General features: G+C 38.9%; 1 protein-coding gene and 1 pseudogene across 1 annotated transcript in view; one reads left to right on the forward strand and one right to left on the reverse strand.

The window, feature by feature from the left end:
* USP22 (ubiquitin specific peptidase 22) overlaps positions 1 to 11,802 on the reverse strand; it is a 48,777-nt gene extending 36,975 nt beyond the window's left edge. The window contains exon 1 of the mRNA XM_006908464.3: positions 11,431 to 11,802. Coding sequence (XP_006908526.1) covers positions 11,431 to 11,601 — 171 coding nt within the window. The 5' untranslated portion in view covers positions 11,602 to 11,802. The remainder of the gene's footprint in view (positions 1 to 11,430) is intronic.
* Positions 7,551 to 7,669, forward strand: LOC112477080 (annotated as a pseudogene).
* Positions 11,803 to 18,647: the final 6,845 nt, after the last annotated feature.

The following is an 18,647-nucleotide window of genomic DNA, read 5'->3' on the forward strand; positions in this document are numbered from 1 at the left end:
CACTGCCCATATGATGTTGGAAGTGTCCTTTATTTGCACTGTCCAGCAGGAGAGCCACTAGCCACACGTGGCTATCAAGCCTAAAATGTGTTAGTGCCACCGAGAAACTGAATTTTTAATTTTATTTCATTTTAATTAAATCTTAAATAGCACTTGTGGCTAGTGGCACTATATTGGATAGCATAGTCTAGATCCTAAAATAAGCAGTTACTAAATTACAGAAAGTGTTCTTTTCATAGTATCTGTCTCCAGAGTTCATTTACCACAAAAGCATAGAAACAAGAGCAGCTGGAATTAACCTTGGATACCATAACATAGTATTACCATTTGTAGGTTTGAAAACAAAACTCAAGATGTTTACATAAAGGCAGGTGATCAGTACCACCAAGTATTAACGAAAATAATGACGTGAATGACTTATTCAGAGCCAACTCCTGACTTCTAGTTTAAGTCTTTAGAAATCCTGTATTCAATTGTAGCCATGGTTAGTGCGGCAGATACTGTGAATCACTCAGTATCAGTTACAGCACATGTAAAATGGTTCAACTCGGCCACTTCCTGGCTGTGCAACAATGGGCAAGTTACATAATTTCTCTTTGCCTTGGTTTCCTCACCTTTAAAATATGTATGTTTCTACCTCATACAGCTATTATGAGGATTAACTGAACTGATGCTTTTAAAGTACTTAGAATAGTGTATATACATTAGGATTTGTAGTGGGCTGATAGTGACCCCCAAGAAAGATATGTCCACATCCTAATCTCCAGAATCTGTGAATGATACTTTATTTGGAAAAAGTATTTTTGCACATTAATTAAGGGTTTTGAGATTATACTTGATTATGTGGATGGGCTCTAAATGCCACACAAGTGTCCTAAGAGAAGAAGAGATTAAGATACATGAGTGAAGCCTATGTGAAGATGAAGGCAGCGACTGGAGTGATAGGGCTCCAAATCTTCCAGGAGCGAGAAGAGGCCAGGGAAAAGGCCAGGAAAGATCCACCCAGGGAGCCTCTGGAGGAGGGCGATGGCCCTGCCAACACCTTATTTGGGGCTTCTAGCCTCCTGAACGTGTTCTAAACCATCTAGTTTGTGGTCATTTGTTATGGCAGCCACAAGAAACTAATATAGGATTCAGGTTAGCTATTAGTATTCTAACTCCTTTTTAACGACACTGAAAAGATTAGGAAACTAACTCTCCAAACACCTTGTTATCAAATGCTGCTGTTCTTAGTTGGTAGTGGGGAGAGGGTGTTTGAGGCATGTACCTGTTTTCTGGAGCAGTTGGAAGCACGGTTCCTTCATCAGCTGCTCTCACAGCTTCCTGATGGGGAGGCAGTACATAGCTCTCTCTGTTCTTCAGAGGCAGAAGAAATCTGGTGGCTGACGGACGTTCCTGGAAACTTAACCTAGCATCTATTGCTTCTGAAGCTCTTGAAATGATTTTTGTATTAAAACTCCTTTTCCTATAAATTAATTCAAGTAGATTCAGTAGCCTGAAAGGAAATCTTGAAACAACTAGAATTTCTGTGTGATAGGCCCTTGAAGTCAAACACATGCAGCTCACACCAGGGGGATGACTGACTCAGTTCTACAGTGAATTCTGAGCCCAACATAAAAAAAAAGTGCAAACACAACAGCACCCAAAGAGCTTATACACATTTCACATATTACCCACGACTTCTAACTACTACTGGTCTAAGAAAGCCTGACAACTGTAAGATAAGTTTAACTCTTGTGCATTCTCTTCAATTAATTTTCCAAGGGCTCAAAATACTTTTCTACAATCATGAATTTTAATATAAGCAAAGGGACAAATATAAACATTCCGTCACCTATATGAACAAAAGGAGCCATTATGCAGCAAAGACCTGGCCCAAATCAGACAATCTCCTCAAATAAATTCCCCAATCTTAGAAAGCCAGACTCGGACCTTTGCATCTCAAAGCTAAAATAGATCTTATGACCTATCTAGATCAGCACCTTTGATTTACAAAAGTGGTAACATAATTTTAATACTTTGATATAGTAAGAAAAAGACATTTTGGTTTAACTCTTCTGGGCTGGTAAATGCATCCATATGCCAGGAAGGTGGTGCACCCCAACTCCACAGGGACAAAAGCTCTTCTGCTTTGGACTCTTCAGACCTCACACCCTATATACCTCTTCATCTGGCTGTTCATCTGTATCCTTTATAATATCTTTTAATAAGCTAGTAAACATTTCCCCCGAGCTTTGTGAGCCATTCTAGCAAATTACTGAACCTGAGGAGGGTATCAGTCAGCTGGAAGCACAGCTGACAACCTAGACTTGTGACTGATATCTAAAATAAAGGCAGTCTTGCGGAATTAAGCCCTTAGCCTGTGGGATCTCCTGCCATCTCCAGGTAGTGTCAGAATTGAGTCACATTTGTGGGATACCTAGTTGGTGTCCATCAAAATTGGAAAATTCCTGAAACTGACAGCAAATCATAAAAACAATAACATTTACCTTTTAGTTAAAATTACTGTTAGCTATTTTAGAAGTTGTGGCTGTCTTGCCTGTCACAAAGCAAACTATAGTCTAAATATTAAAAAACGAATGCAGCCATATCCAGGAGCCTGGAGACCCGACTATAAAATGTGTTTCAGGGAATATGTTGCTTGAAATGAGGAAAAGATGTAGCCTGTTAAGCCCAAGATGGATAATTCTGTCTTTTGGCTCTTAAGGTAATAACACTGACTCACAATCTCAAAATGTGGTACAGAATTCTGGTTTGTTTAGAAGGAGGAAGACCTCTCGATGCCAGTAAAGAAGACAGACTCAGGACAGGATGATGCCAGGGGAAAAATAAAACAGATTAACGAAACTGTGGGAACTAAAATCATAACTGACCAATCAACACAGCCCAGAACTCTGAACCCCTTCCTCATAATTTTTGTTCTTAAAAAGAGTCCATTTGAAAACCATCGGGGAGAGTTCAGGTCTTTGGGCATCAGATGCCTGTTCTCTTTTTGTGGGTACCTTTGAAATATATGCTCTTTCCTTTCTCTGTAACCCAGTGTCAGTTTATTTGGCTAAGAGCTGGGCAAATGGACCCCACTTCAGGTCAACATTACTTGGTGATGTTGGAAAACATTCCAGAATAATGTAGTGGGAGCATGAACTTTAGAGTTAGAATGACCTAATGTCAAGGCCCATGCCTAGCATTTATAATCAGTGTCCACTAAATAGGTTAGAAGACTTACCTGCCAAGCCTACCTAAAAAGTTTATCATGAGAACCAAAACCAAAATGAAATTATGTATGAAAAGTGGTTTATAAAATGTTATATGCTATGTAAAGAAAGTACTATTACCATAAATGAAAAATTAGTGAAGTTTCAGAGAGATTCTGGGATCTGCCCAAGGTCACACCTAGGGCAAAATCCCTATGGTACTGACTACCTTGGGCTATTTATCATTCAGATTTCACATTACCTCCCAAATGTCAACTACATATGTAACAAGGGAACAATCAGATTATCATAAAACATCATTTTAACCTGTTATTCTTACTTTATTCCCCCAAATCTTTTACCAGAGCTGCTAACAAGCAATAACAAGTTACTGACACATGACTGATTTATGTTCTTCACTACTCTCCGCTGCAGGTGCTGGCCAACATAAGAGGCAAGAAAGACCTCAAATATCTATAAGGCACATCATTTCAGTCCCTGAAAACTAAGTTTACTTACTTTCTACCTAATCTTCTGAATGTCTGCTCTATACCAATTTCATCGGGTCTGCATGATAAAGAGTCTTCAGAAAAAAACATGATACTACTTTAAGATCTTGCCAAAGGATTAAGCTCAGGTCTGAGGTAGCTTCTAGACTGGCTACCAATTTGCAGGAAATAGAGAACAAAAGAATGAGCTGAACTTGCATCATAAGCATGCAATCAGCAAATCCAGACTATGAGAAGAAAGTTGACAAGTCAAAGGTCCAAGTTCTTCAACAGATAAATTGTTAAAAAAAAAAAAAAAAATTAAGGAAAAGAAAGGTATGAAAGGAGAACCTGTAGATTAAGAGATTTAAAAGATATGAATACAGTCATACAATGAAATTCTATCAATATGGAGGAATGAACTATCAATCCACGCAACATTAAGTGCATATTGCTAAATGAAAGAAGCCAGTCTGAAAAGGTTACGTGCTATGTGATCCCATTTATCTGACATTCTGGAAATGGCAAAATTACAGAGAAGAACCCAGTGGTATCTGGGGTTTGGAGAGGGATGAGTTGGTGAAATACAGGGTTTTTTTTTAGGGCAATGAAAGTGTTCTGTAGAGCACTGTAGTGGTAGATGCATGACACTATTCATTTGTCAAAACCCACTGATTTACAGCATAAGAGCAAACCTTAATATGCAAATTTTTAAATAATTGGTTAGGCAGTCAGAGGATGCCAGGATGGAATGCAGACTATGAACAAAGAATCTTACTGCATTACAAATGCATGACATAACCTTACTGAAAAGAGTGAAGAGAAAGTAACCTAAGTAACTTGGAAATGTCTGAGAGTGTAAAATTAAATACAAAAGGAATCATGCATGAGCACTGTACTCTAGGTGATAAAGTTGTTTCCCAAGGGAGTACAGGTTAACAATTCTGAAACCGCTACATATGTATACTGAGATTAAACAGATTAAGTGCATGGACATATGTGCATGGATGGTAGATGATGAGAGCGAGGTTTCTCTCTGTTGAACAGAGTAGCTACAGATAAGCAAGAGGGGAAGGCTAGAATGATCCATGTAGTACTGGATTACAGTTGGAGACTTCAGCATGAACTCAGGTGTAATTTGATATGGGTAGAGATAGATATACATTGAATTAGTTACAGTAAGTCCTCAAATAATGTCATTTTGTTCAATGGCTGTTTTATTATGTTTATGAGGAAGAAAAAAATGATTCCCAGCTTGGGCCACTGTGTGGAGTTTGCACACTGTGTCTGTGTGAGTTTTCTCCAAGGACTCTGGTTTCCTCCCACATCCCAAAGCTAAATATGTGGGGTGAACTGGTGTCTCTACGTTGTCCCAGTAAGAGTGAGTGTGGGTGTGAGTGCATCCTGCAATGGAAGGGCCTCCTGTACAGGGTAGGTTCTCCTTTTGCACCCTGAGCTGCTGGTATAGGCTCTGGCTACCCATCAGAACTGAGTTAGTGCGTTGGTAAATAATTATTTTACTTATTTTCATTAACCTTTCTTAAATGTATGTATAGCTCATATTTATTACAATGTTTAATATTAGAAGTGTTTTTGGTATTTACAAGTTTGTTTTTTTTGAGACTCAAGTTAGTATACATACATTTCCTAGCTCTGTCACTGAAGGCCAAGAAGTCATGAGGCTCCAGTATTAACAAGCAGAGCCAGTGCCCGGACTATATTTTCTAATTCTAAGAAAAAGAACCAGAGCTCCTTGGAGAAATGGCAGATTCAAGGTTTGGGGCAGAAAATATACAAGAGGAGCCTAGAACATCTTGCAATACCAAGAAGTAAGAAAATTTTCAACAACAACAACAAAAAAACGGCAAGGGTATGTCAAAAGGTCACAGAAGCCAACTGAAAGAGTTCCCCCAGTGGCTAAAGCTGGAACAATTTGAGCAATAAACTAAAAAACATAATACTGGATCATAACCTAGAGTATTAACTATCCACAACTCTGCACTGATCTATATGATTGAATATAGACATAATGGATAACAAAGGACAAATCTTCCATATAGAAAAATTCCAAATAATTTATGTACAGATATTCTGCCACCAGGAAGTGGAGCATAACTGCCCACTCTCTAAGTGCCTGTGCAGAACAATTTCCCTCCAAAGAGGATGGTATGGAAAGGAGAAGGAAAAAGTCAATTTACCACAGTGGAGCAACCTGACAGCCATGTGATCAAGCTTACCATGATCAGTGATAAGTCGTGTTGACTACATTACCCTTCATAGAACCTGAGAAGGGCACTTCACCTCTGTAGTCTTCCTCCCCAAACCTGTACCCATGAGAAAAACATCAGAAAAACCCAAATCAAGAGACAGTCTACAAAATAGCTAACCAATGCTCCTCAAAACTTAAGGTCATCAAAAATAAGGAAGGTCTGAGAAAACTGTCACTATCTAGAGAAGTCGGAGACGTGACAACTAAATGTAATGTGGAATCTCCTGCAAGGGATTCTGGGGGAAAGAAGATTAGGAGAAAACCAATAAGATCTGAATAAAGTATGAAGTTGAGTTAATAATGTATCAAGATTGGTCATTAGTTGTGACAAACGTGCCACAATAAAGTAAGACGTTAATCAGAGAAACTGTGTGTGTGTGTGTGAGAGAGAGAGAGTGAGGGGGAGGAGGGAGAGGAAGAGAGAGATAGAGAGATAAATATTGGAACTATTATTTTTAACTTTTCTATAAATCTAACACTATCATTAATTTGCATACAATTAAATACACATACAAATAAATACAAGTAAAACAGGAAATCTAAGTAAGATAGGCAGCTTGTATTAAAGATGGAGACATCCTAGCTGTAGTATTATACCACAAATGTGCAAGATGTTACCACTGGGAGAAACTAGGTAAAGGGGACATGAGATCTCTCTGTATTATTTTTACGACAGCATGCAAACCTACGATCATCCCAAAATAAAAACTTCAATTAAAAAAGAAAACCTTTTTCCATTTTAGACCTTTTACTTGGAATGGCCTGTCCCCCACTCGGTATGAATGGTGTAATGTTTTGCTGTAATGATTTAAAAGATCCAGTTAATAAGTAAATAGGGCAAAAAGTTAATTTCCCAAAGCAATAAAATTTAGGAGAAAAATAGTTTGCTTTAAAAAGGGACATAGCCAAAAAAAAATGAACTGAACTAAAAAAAAAAAAAAAAAAAGGACCTGAGAGCATTCTCACCATCATTTAAGTATCTGACTGGTTGTCAATAGACTCAGTCATTTGTAGAGCATTTCACATAACATTTCATGGTTCTCCGTCTACTATCTACCAGACTGTGTGTGCTGTCAGTCAGTCCAGGTATTCTGCCTAAGCCAGTAACAGCAGAACTGTTATTCCCCAATGATGATTTCTACTCAAAAGATTGAACATGAGAGATTCGTTCGTATCTTAAGAGGCAGATCTTGGACTCTAAAACTGAAACAGCATTAATAAAAAGAGATGACCAGTACAGAACCCTAGAGTAAATCTTTTTCTACACATGGCAAAGTGCCACTGACTCAAAATAAATAATATAAGACCATTTTTCAACTAAAATGATCTCCCTTTCCTCAGCACAACCCAAGGTCTAACATCGCCCCTCTAAAACACTGACTAAAAGCTACTGTCTTCTGAGGCAAGTGTCCATAGGCTGATAATCTATACTGTCACTTTGTAAAGGTACAAAATGGAAGTTAGGGCATTACTTGTGCTCTATGAATCTATACTATCTTAAACTTTCATATCTTACATTTAGTTTTTTATTTCTCTCCTTTTAGCTACCTCCTCATTCCTGTTGTTTCCTACACATAAAACTGTACTTTTAAAATGCATCTCTGTGGCTATGCCACCCTGAAAGGGCCTGATCTTGTCTGATCTCAGAAGTTAAGCAGGGTCAGGCCTGGCTAGTACTTGGATGGGAGATCACCTAGGAATACCAGGTGCTGTAGGCGTTATAAAATAAATAAAAAAAATAAAATGCATCTCAGGTCTTATGTCAAGTAGACAATCACATTTTAATCTTTCAGCAAACTAAAACATATACTAAAATGTCTTGCCTAAGTTCATTCCTTCTGTAAACTGATTACCAGGATTGTTTTACAAATTTTTCAATTCTCCAAGTTGAAAGCTTGTGTTTAAAAAGGAAAATACAAAATGCTGTTACCATTTAACGAAATACTAACTGCACAGTTGAAAAGAATAAGTGAGATCTATATGCATAAGCAATAAATGAAAAAAAAAACACATACAGCATGTATATTTATGTAAATAAAAACAAAAGCATGTAACTTTGCTTTACATGTACACATATATTTGCAATTTTAAAAAAATCTGGAAGACCCAGACAGCAAACCGATTTTTATAGTGGTTATGTAGGGCCAGGGAACACTCATCTTGTATATACTATAAGTCTTTAAGGTATTCTATTTTTACACATTGAGAACACATATTCATATTATCATTTCTGTAATTATTTTTTAAAAAGACGTGGACTCATGAATTTTAAGCTACCTCAGTAAAACTTACCAACATCTTGAACATCAAGAATTATCTATGTTTAGGCTAAAATTAACTCATGTGTAGGAATTTTCATTGGACATCTATGAATATTCTAAATTTTAAGGCAGATAATATCGTGCTATGTGACACTTGTTTAAACCGCTGTTTAACAATTGTGATGTCAATTCCTCAAAACAGAAACCCAAGGGCAAGAGTTGACTCTAGACTAATGAAGAGAATGAGAAGTTCAAAAAAAGATGAAATCATCCCACTTTCTTCCAAAGGATGCCCTTGCCACATTTCTTTAAATACTGGTGTTAAAACCACATAGAAACAGGTAAAAAATTGCTGGAGTAAGGTAGGACTTCTGGATCTTAGAGTCCTTCAGCCTCTCACTTACCAACCATTTCCCATATATCTTTCTAGCTCCTTTACAAAACAAAAAATTTCTCTAAGAATTTCTACCCAAAGAGTTGCGTTAGGCCCTAAACTGTGTCTCGAAAGCAGTTTCCTGTCCTCCAGATTACTGACCAAATTAAACCAAACTCGGTAACGGTGCAAAATTACTAAAAGTATGTTTGGCAACTCTTCTTCCCTCAAAGTAAAATACAGTTAGTAAAAGTATTTACTATAGCTACAAAAAGGACTCTGTGTTTTGAGGATAAGTTGCTGTAAAATTTTGGGTCACATAAATGGTTCAGAGAAAGAAATTATTTAAAAAACATTACCTATACCCCAGAGTGTCTATATGTTCGAAATATAATGTAGACTATGTTAAGTCAGAATAGCCAATGAAACTAAAAATCTCTGACGTTATTGCTAGTTTCTATCTTCCCACACAAACCCTTAAGTGGCAAGATGCTTGTTATATTATATGCCGGAAATGTACAGGACAAGCCACTGTGGTAGCACTGAGTTCTAAATAATCAAGGAAACATTTTTACATTCAGTAGCGCAATTAAGGCCCAAAGTGGGCAGAAAGTTATGAAATCTGACCATGTTCTCACCCTGCCTATCAGAAGAAGAATCAAAATATGGATACAAAAACCATAACCTACCTGTACTTTAATTCCTGTTCACAGGGGGATCCATTTCTGTAGTTACAATGTAGATGAATGTCAACCTCAGAGGGCACCTTGGTTTGTTTACAAAGATTATAATGACATATTTTTATAGGAAACTTATCCTTAAAAACAAAAATGTACTAAGCTTATAGATCTGCTGAGAATCCTATGCAAACTTTAAAATGTATTATTCACTGTTAATCATTAAACTATTTCTTAAACCAACTCTTCCTTGACTAGGCCACTAGAGAGTGCTAGAAACTATGCAATTACACAGGACTCAAACTGATAATGAGAAAATGATTCCTTTAAAATTCAGAGACTAACAGATGAAGGACATTAGGATTCATGGTTGGTATACTACCAAAAGGTACTGAAACACTGACAGACCTAAATTTTGAAAGAAATATTTATCATTACCTCTTCTCTCTTTATATAGCTCAAGTTGTTTCTTCAACAGCTTCCAAACCAAGCAACTGTCATTAAAAGACTATCCAAGTCATACATAATCCCCGCCCCCTTCAAAAAAAAAAAAAAGGTGATTTTCTTTAGGAAATTAGACAAAGTTAAGGGTGGGTTAAATTTAACTTTGTTGAAAATTACAGGGGAGGGGGTCGAGGGAGGGAAGGAGAGTGTGAAGAAAGAAGAAAAGAGCAGCTGGATTCTCTACTTTAATCCAATGTGGAGATCTTACAAAACAAAAATATTGACCGAGACTAAAGCTCAATAATGAGATTATCATCTGAAGAGCATCGGTTTCAGCCAGGCAATTTCTTTCGAGGGTATACAAGTCCATTAGCAAGAATTTCACTTTGATCCTGATGTAAATCTATTTCCCCTGATTTTAGTTCATTCTAAGACGTAATGCTTCCCAAAATCATTACTGATAAAAAGAAAAATTAAGCTTAACAATTCCACCAAATAGGCGGATCTGTTAGTTTTCCCACACACACACAAAAAACATGCTACTCAAGGTGAAAATTGCCTAATGACTCCTAAACTCACAGTTAACTGCAAAACCGCCTTTTATTGTAAAACCAAGGTTTATGCAGATAAGAGGAAATAATACCACTATTTTCTGGTTTCCAAATGATTAATAAGTCTAATCGCTTAGATGGGACGTATATTTGAAAAATAATATAATACTAAATATTACTCCCTCATCGTCTCGTGGAGGCGATCAGTTTCATACTAAAGCCTCTCACCGAAGAAAGCACGTCTAGTCCCACCTTTCCATCAGACTAATCTTTTCTTTTAAATCCACTCCACCAACGCTACAAGTGCGTCTCCAAACTACATCGTTGTGCTGATAACAATAAGCTTTCCTAGATATGGCTCTCTAGGGCCGCATGACTCGCTACATTTCTAACTGCCCACACCACTCCGCACCTCCAACCACTCTCGAACCTGAAATGGTTAAAAAAAAAAAAAATGCCATCTCTCTATATTCTTGCAGACTCTGGACCCGGTGGGGTATTTTAGACAAGCACGGCAGTAACTACACGCTAATAACCCCAGTACTGACACACGATTCCGATCCCTGGCCTAGGTAATCCTTAAATGATAGGCTGGTATATAATGCATACTCAAGATGGTGGCAAGGAACTGACCCGCTGTTGACCACCACAAAGGGCCGTGATAGTCTTTGTCCCTATATTAGTTTCTTATTTTTTCTCAGTGCATCCATCTCCAACCCCAAGCCCTCCCTTGCCTAGAGAATTACTCCGAGTGGCCTCGCGCTGGAACGTCGGAGACCTGCCTCCTCTATACCAGGATTCCAACGCAACCCTTCCCAAGACCTGCATTCGCCCACCCCCGGCATTGAACACACTCCCGAGACCCCGCCCCTGCTCCATCCCCTCGCGCCTCCAGCCCCGAAACCGAGGAAGGCAGGGGAAGGGAAGAGAAGGCGGGGGAGGGGAAGAAGAAAGGAGAACACTCTCGTGTCCACCTCGGGTGCGCAGGCCGAGTGGGGTCCGCGGGAAGCTAGCAAGTTCTCCCTACCCTCTCCCTTTCGCTGCCAAAAGGGCCCACTTGCACCCCCCATTCCCCGCATGCCAAGCTGCACTGCAAAGGGAGGGATCTCTTCCGGCCCCCGGCCCAGCCCGCAGTTTCGGGGGGCTCGGGGCGGTGGGGGACAGTTGTCTCACCTTGCGCTTGCGGGCCTCCGCTGTGCCGCTCCACACGAAGCACTGGTAGATGGCCCGCAGGTTCTGCTTCCAGTTGTCCACCTTAAAGCTGCTCAGGTGTGAACAACCCGGCGGCGTCACCACCAGCTCCGCATCCATGGCCTCGCTCTCCGGCTCAGGTCGGGAGACCATTGGAGGCAAGGCCCGGCCGCGCGCGGTGGGCGGCGAGGGGGACGAGGACGACGCCAGCGCGGCGCGGGGGCTGCTTGGCGGCGCTCCCCGGCCGGCCGAGGGACAGACGCAGGGACAAAGCGCGGGGAGAGGACAAAGATGGTGCTGCGCGGCCCGATGGGGGAGGTGTCGGCTAGCCAGACACCGCCCGCGCCGCACTCCCGAGTTCCCGAAGGGCGGGGCGGGGCGGGGCGCAGACGTCGCGGGCGGGGACTACGCAATCCCCCGCCGGCCGCAGGCGCCGCACTGCGCAGGCTCTAGCCGCGCTCAGGTCCCGCCCCGCCGTCCCTCCTCCTCCCGCGTCCGGGAAGCTGGCCGCTTGACGTTCCGGGACTCCCACAGAGAACTGGGGAGGTGGAGCCATGCAGAGGATTGGGTGAGACGGGATGTCCGTTAAGACCCTGTTCCGGTTTGCGCCAGCCTGAGCTGTGCCGCAAAGAGGTGGAGCAAAGAGCTGGGCTGTCCAAATCCTTGCGGTCTAGCTCAGCCTCGGTCTCCTAGGGTGATTTTCCAGCCAAAGCGGTACTTCTGTGATTCACTGTTAGTTTCGTTGACAGCAAAAGTCCTTTACCTGGGACTCTGCAGAGCTCTCCATCTTCGAAGCTATCTCAGACATTACAGTGCCTTCACCGTGGATTCTGGAACTGCCCACTACCTGCTTGGCGCTGCGAAGCAGGCTCGGGTCGCTCCCCACTAGGAACGCGCAGCTTAGTGAAGGTCTAATCTAGTGCTATTCAAAGAAATAGAATGCGAGCTGCATATCTAATTTTAAATTTTCTAATAGCTACGTTTTAAAAAATGAAAAACAAGCGAAATTGAGTAATAAACTTTAATTCAGTGTAGCCAATGTATCATTTCAACATGTAAGCAATGTTGCAAAATTACTAAATGAAATATTTTACAATTTTTAGACGAATTTTTCAAAATCTGGTATTTACACTCAGTACCACATCCAGTTCATACTAGCCATATTTCAAGTGCTATCGGCTACCATATTGGACAGCACTGGTCTAATCAGTATATAAATGACTGAACCAGGGCAGACTGTGAAAAGATCTTTAAAGACAAATGCAAACAATGTCCTGGGGAAGTAAAGGCCCAAAGGATCTGAGAAACTTGGAGGAGATGTGGTGCTACTCACCTATACGATAGCACTGCTAACTGCTTTGCTGCATTCAATTGCTCTTCAGACCAGTCTAAAGCTACCACAAGTTAAATAAATAGATAAATAAAATAACGACGTAGCAATTAAAGCTGGAGGATTTAATGGACTGAGAACTAGAATAAAGCATTTGTAGTTAGAACAAATTGTCAAGCACACTTTTGCCTAAGGCCTTGGTCCCCTCTACCTGCAATGTGTTCATCTACTTTTCCATCCACTTTTTCCATGCCTTATACTCCCTAACCACCTTAAAGGCTTTATTAGACACTAACTTCTCAGCGAAGACTTCCACTCTCTCAAATGCTCCATCCTCTAACCCTGTTTTATTTTTCCTCCAAAAAATTTATTTACGTGTTCGTTTTTTATTTATTCCCTCAGTAGCAAAAATCTCCATGAGGGTAATGATTTTTGTGTGTTTTATTTACTTTTATATCCCATAGTTCCCAGAGTAGTATTGGCTACATTCAGGTTCTCAAAATTACCTGTTGAATTAATTAACCCAAACAACTTCTATAGGAGAATCTAACCAGATCATTCTCAGAATAAAACACTGGTTAAATAAGGCAACCTATAGATATGTTAGAGGAATATCAGTTTACTAAAAAGTGAAATCATAGTCAATCAGGAATTACGAGTGAATTATGTGATTCACCTCTCTAAATATATGTAAGGAGATTCCAATATCACTGAGCTTAAAAATATGATTTGGTTTCAAGAATGTGTACTTGGAATTCAGGACACTATAATAACATTTTTTTTATCAGTATGTCTTCTAATCATGGAAGAATCCTTATGCTCTCTACTTGAGATAAAATAATTATTTAAAATGCTCCGTAATCAAAATAGCTTTACACATAAATAAATTAAAACAATACATTCTTCAGAAACAATTTCTAAAAGATGCATGGACAAAGCTGTTTAATATAGTATTATTTTGTGGGGGGGGGAGCTGAGAACACCTTAAACGACCATTAATAAAAAAATGGTTGAATTAACTACAGAATAGTCATTCTAGCAACTACTATGCAGTTGTTTTTTTTAAAAAAATGAAATAGATCTATAAGTATTAATATGTAAAGTTGATAAGACATAAATGATAAAACATTGCAGAAAAATACAGACAGTATTCTGACATTTAGGGAAAAACAATACTATATGTGGGTATATATTAAAGAACTAGAAAAAACAAATAGTTAACTTCTGGTAAAGGATAATGTAATCTATGTTTGAATTTTTTATAATGAGAATCATGTTATCTTTTACTTGAAAATCTTTTTTTTGTACTTGAAAACTTAAAAAGAAATGAAAAAATGTCATGATACAGGGGAGCATAAAGAAACTAAGGCCCAGAGGAAGACTTGCTCAAGTTCACACATTCACACTGTTCTGCAACATCTAGAAACCAGTCAGGGATCCAAAAATTCTATTTATTCATCTATCTAGAAAACAAGTTAGATTGCTAAATTAGAGTCCTGGCTCCACCACTGTCTGTGTAACTTTGAGCAGATTCTTTAATATTCTCAGTCTGTTTACTGCTTGTGATAATATCAGCTTCATGCTTACATTACAGGACTGTAGAAAGGAATAAATGAGATAAGAGCAAAGCTCTTAGCATATGGCAATCATTTATTAAAGACTCATGAAACATCAGCAATTATTAATGTGGTAATCATTGAGATGATTAAGACAACATCCCACTTTAAGAATCTCACAATCTAGCAGGATAAACAGCAATATTAACAGGCAATTATAGTTATATGAAAATGCAGTGATAAAACAAAGTCCAGGTAATATTAAAACACTCCAAGACACTTTTAACCCTAACCTCACCCAGGCAGCCACAGTGGAGAAGATCCAGAAATGTTTTCTATGTCTTACCTAAGTACAGAAGGATGGGCAGGAGTTTCCCAGTTTTTAAAAATAAGTGACATGGTGAGGGATCTACCTCAAAAAGGCATTTGCCATCATCCGTGGCACTAATGTGGCCTAAGATGTACTCTCTATACTTACTGTTACTTTTTTTCATTTCCAAAAAAATTTTTTTAACGCTGATGAAACTATCCTTCCGAGATAGCCAAGTAATATTCTAGACCTCCTCCCTCATAACAATCATGAACTCCAGACAATATAAAAACAAATCCCTAAAGGCACTGGAGACTGAAACAAAACAGGCAGATTTGGGAGGGAGTAGACACTTGGAAGGATCTGCCCCAAAGAAGTAACCTTTTTGTTTTTTATGGCTTATAGGACAGGCTATACTTGGAGGAGCTCAGACCAGATGCTGAAACTCTGATAGAAGTTGTTGGAATTGAAATACAGTGTCTGCAATAAAAAGGACACCAAGTGAGCTTAAGAGCAGAATAAAACTGACACAGGAAAGAGTCAGTAAATTTATAGATCAACTGAAGTTATCCAATTGGCAGAATAGAGAAAATATTTTGAAAAAAAAAATGAACAGAGCCTCAGAGACCTGTAGGACAACATCAGAAGTCCTGATGTATATATAATTTAAGTGTCAGAAGGAAAGATGAGAGAATTAGAGAATGAAAACCATATTTGAAGAAATAATGGCAGATATGTTCTAAAGTTTGGTGAAAGATGTAAGTGTACAGATTCAAAAATGCTGTTCAATCCCAAGTAGAATAAATGTGAAGAAAACATGCCTACACACAGCATAGTTTAACTACTAAAAACAAATAATAAAGAGTATGTATAGATGTGAACAAAACCAATTCCATCTGTGTCTCAGATTTCATTTCAGTTTTGTTTCATGCTATGATCTTTGAACAACTTCACTGTTCTTAGCAAGCATATAAAAGCTTTCTAGTTGATGACTATCTGTATTCCTTAAAATGTAGCCATAAATATTTTTGTTAGCAATAGCCAGAATGGCATGACAACCTAGATAAGTATCAAATTGAGAATAGTATCAATTATAAGCAATCATTTACCACAAGATCACCAAGAGATATGACCCTTGGCACTACTGCATCCTTTTTTCCATTGTCTTGAAATCATTAGTGCCTGAGTTATACTATTAAAAACTTACTGTAACAGAGGTCTGGTAGTGGAAAATAATTTGTGCAAAACTGCTCGGCTGTCTGTCCACTCTAGTCCAATCCTGTAAGTAAATTACCCTATAATAAATTCTGTTATATTCTATGAAATTGCCTGCTTCGTCTTTTGGTCTGAAGATACCTTATCATTACGGTGGCCATTACTCCTCTGCCCTACTGTGGGACAGAGTAAATCTTGATAGCAGCTAGAGAAAAGCAAGATATTATATACAGAGAAATATATATGTAAATTTATATCATAAACCATGGAAGTCAAAAGACATAGAACAATATCTTGGAAGTGTAAAAACATGAAAATATCCATCAATATTACAAGCTAAATAAATAGATTTTATATGAAAGAAATCTAAGATAATTTTTCTCCAGCAAATCTGTACTACAAGAAATGATAAAGGAGAGACAAGTCCAAGATGGCAGCATAAGAAGACACTGAGTTTGCCCCTTCCCAAGAACACGTTGAATGTACACCTATATTTAGAGCAATTCCACCTGAGAGAAAAACGCAAAGACAATTGAACATCTTCTGCATAACAAGAGAGAGACTGCATAGAGAAGGTTGGGGAAACTTGGAAGCTCTCTGGGAGCTGAGGAAATTGTCCAGGACCAGAGGAACTGGTGAGCACCATTGTTTACATCTCCCATGCAGTTGGATACCAGGCAGGAGCTCTATCCAGATTCTCTGGCTCACCTGGAGGGCTGTTGTAGCATATCCCCAGCCATATCTCCCCAAACTAGATCCAGCAAGAGCAGGAGGGCCCCTCTACCTGGAGATTGATCCAGCAGGTATGGCAGGGTGCTATGCATGTATGCTGGGGCTGTCTGGCTAGAAAGAGCACAGAGCTAGCAAAGCATTGAGGCACCCACATGCAAGGCTGCCCCCAGTGGAGTAAGCAGGGTGCTGTTTTGCACCCAAATGCTGGGCCTGGAGAGGGTGTGGAACTAGCCAAGTGTGAGTGTATGCACATGCAGGGCTGTCCCAAACGGTGTAGAGGTAGTAGGGCCTTGCTATGCATGCACACAGAGCAGCCCTCCACAGACCAGCTCAGGCAACAATTTTTTTGTCTGTTTGCAGTATGTATGGAGCGATTATGAATAAACCTGCTGTAAATATCTGTGTATAAAGTTTTAGGTAAATATGATAAATGTATGTTTATAAGACTGTCAAACTGTTTTCCAAAATGACTTTATCATTTTACATTTCTATCTGCAATGCATGAGGATTGCAGTTTCTCCACTTCCTCACCAGAACTTGGTATGGGCATCAATTTGTGCTTCTTAATCTATTCTCCTTTTTCCTCCACCCGCAAACCCCTCCCATTTGGCAACCACCAAAATGTTCTCCGTATCAATGAGTTTGCTTCTGTCATGTTTGTTCATTTATTTTGTTCTGTGGAGTGCACATGCAAGTGAAATTATATGGCATTTGTCTTTCTCTGTCTGACTTACTCCACTCAGCACAATACCCTCTAAGTCCATCCTTGTTGTTGCAGATGGCAAGATTTCGTTCTTTTTTATGGCTGAGTAATATTCCATTTTATATTTACCCCCTCTTCTTTATTTTCTCATCCATTGAGTTAACCATTCATTCATTGGTTGACAGCCAACTTGCCTACATATCTTGACTATTGTAAGAAATGCTACAATGAACATATAGGTTCATATTTCCCTTCAAAGTAGTGTTTTGGGTTTCTTTGGATAAATATCCAGAAGTGGGATTACTGGGTCTTTCTTTGTCTCTTGTTATATCTTTGTTTATTTTGTCTGGTATAAGTATCGTTACCTCAGCTTTTTTGTTTGTTTGTTTCCATTTTTATAAAACTTTTTCCATCTCTTTACTTTCAGTATGTGTGTTTTTTGACCCGAAGTGAGTCTCTTATAGGCAGTATATGTAAAGGTTTTGTTTTCTTATCCATTCATCTACCCTATATCTTTTGGTTACAGCATTTAATCCATTTACTTAGAAACTAATTGTTGATAGATATGTAGTTATTGCCATTTTGTTATTCATATTTATCCTCCTCCTCCTCCTTAAATAAGAATCTCTAATGTTTCCTGTTATATTGGTTTGGTGGTGATGAACTCATTTAGCTTTTTATTGTCTGGGAAGCTCTTTATCTGTCCTTTCATTCTAAATGATAGACTTACTGTATGCTTTTCATTACTTTGAATATTTCACGACAATCTCTTTTGTCCTGCAGTTTCTGTTGAGAAATCAGCTGACAGTCTTAGGAGAGCTCCCTTGTAGTTAACTCATTGTTTTTCTCTTGCTGCTTTTAGGATTCTCTCTTTGTCTTTAACCTTTGGCATTTTAATTATGATATATCTTCATGTGAGCCTCTTTGGGTTCATCTTGTTTGGGACTCTCTGTGCTTCCTGGGCTTGTATGTCTTATTTCCTTCACTGGGTTAGGGAAGTTTTCTATCAATATTTTTTCAAATATATTTTCATTTTTTAACTCTCTTCTCCTTCTGGGACCTCTATGATGCAAATGTTGGTGAGCTTGATATTGTCCCAGAGGCCCCTTAAACTATCCTCATTGTTTTTGGATTCTATTCTCTTGTTGCTGTTCTGATTGGGTGTTTTCTGCTACCGTATCTTCTAAATCACTGATTTAATCCTCTGTTTCATCTAATCTATTGTTGATTTCTCCTAAGGTACTCTTCATTTCAGTTATCATAAACTTCATTGCTGGCTGGTCCCTTTTAATGTTATCTACCTCCATTTTTATATTTTCTATATCTTTATTAAAGTTCTCACTGAGTTTATCT

The sequence above is a fragment of the Pteropus alecto genome, unplaced genomic scaffold, assembly GCF_000325575.1.
Source record: "Pteropus alecto unplaced genomic scaffold, ASM32557v1 scaffold52, whole genome shotgun sequence".
Lineage (NCBI taxonomy): Eukaryota > Metazoa > Chordata > Mammalia > Chiroptera > Pteropodidae > Pteropus > Pteropus alecto.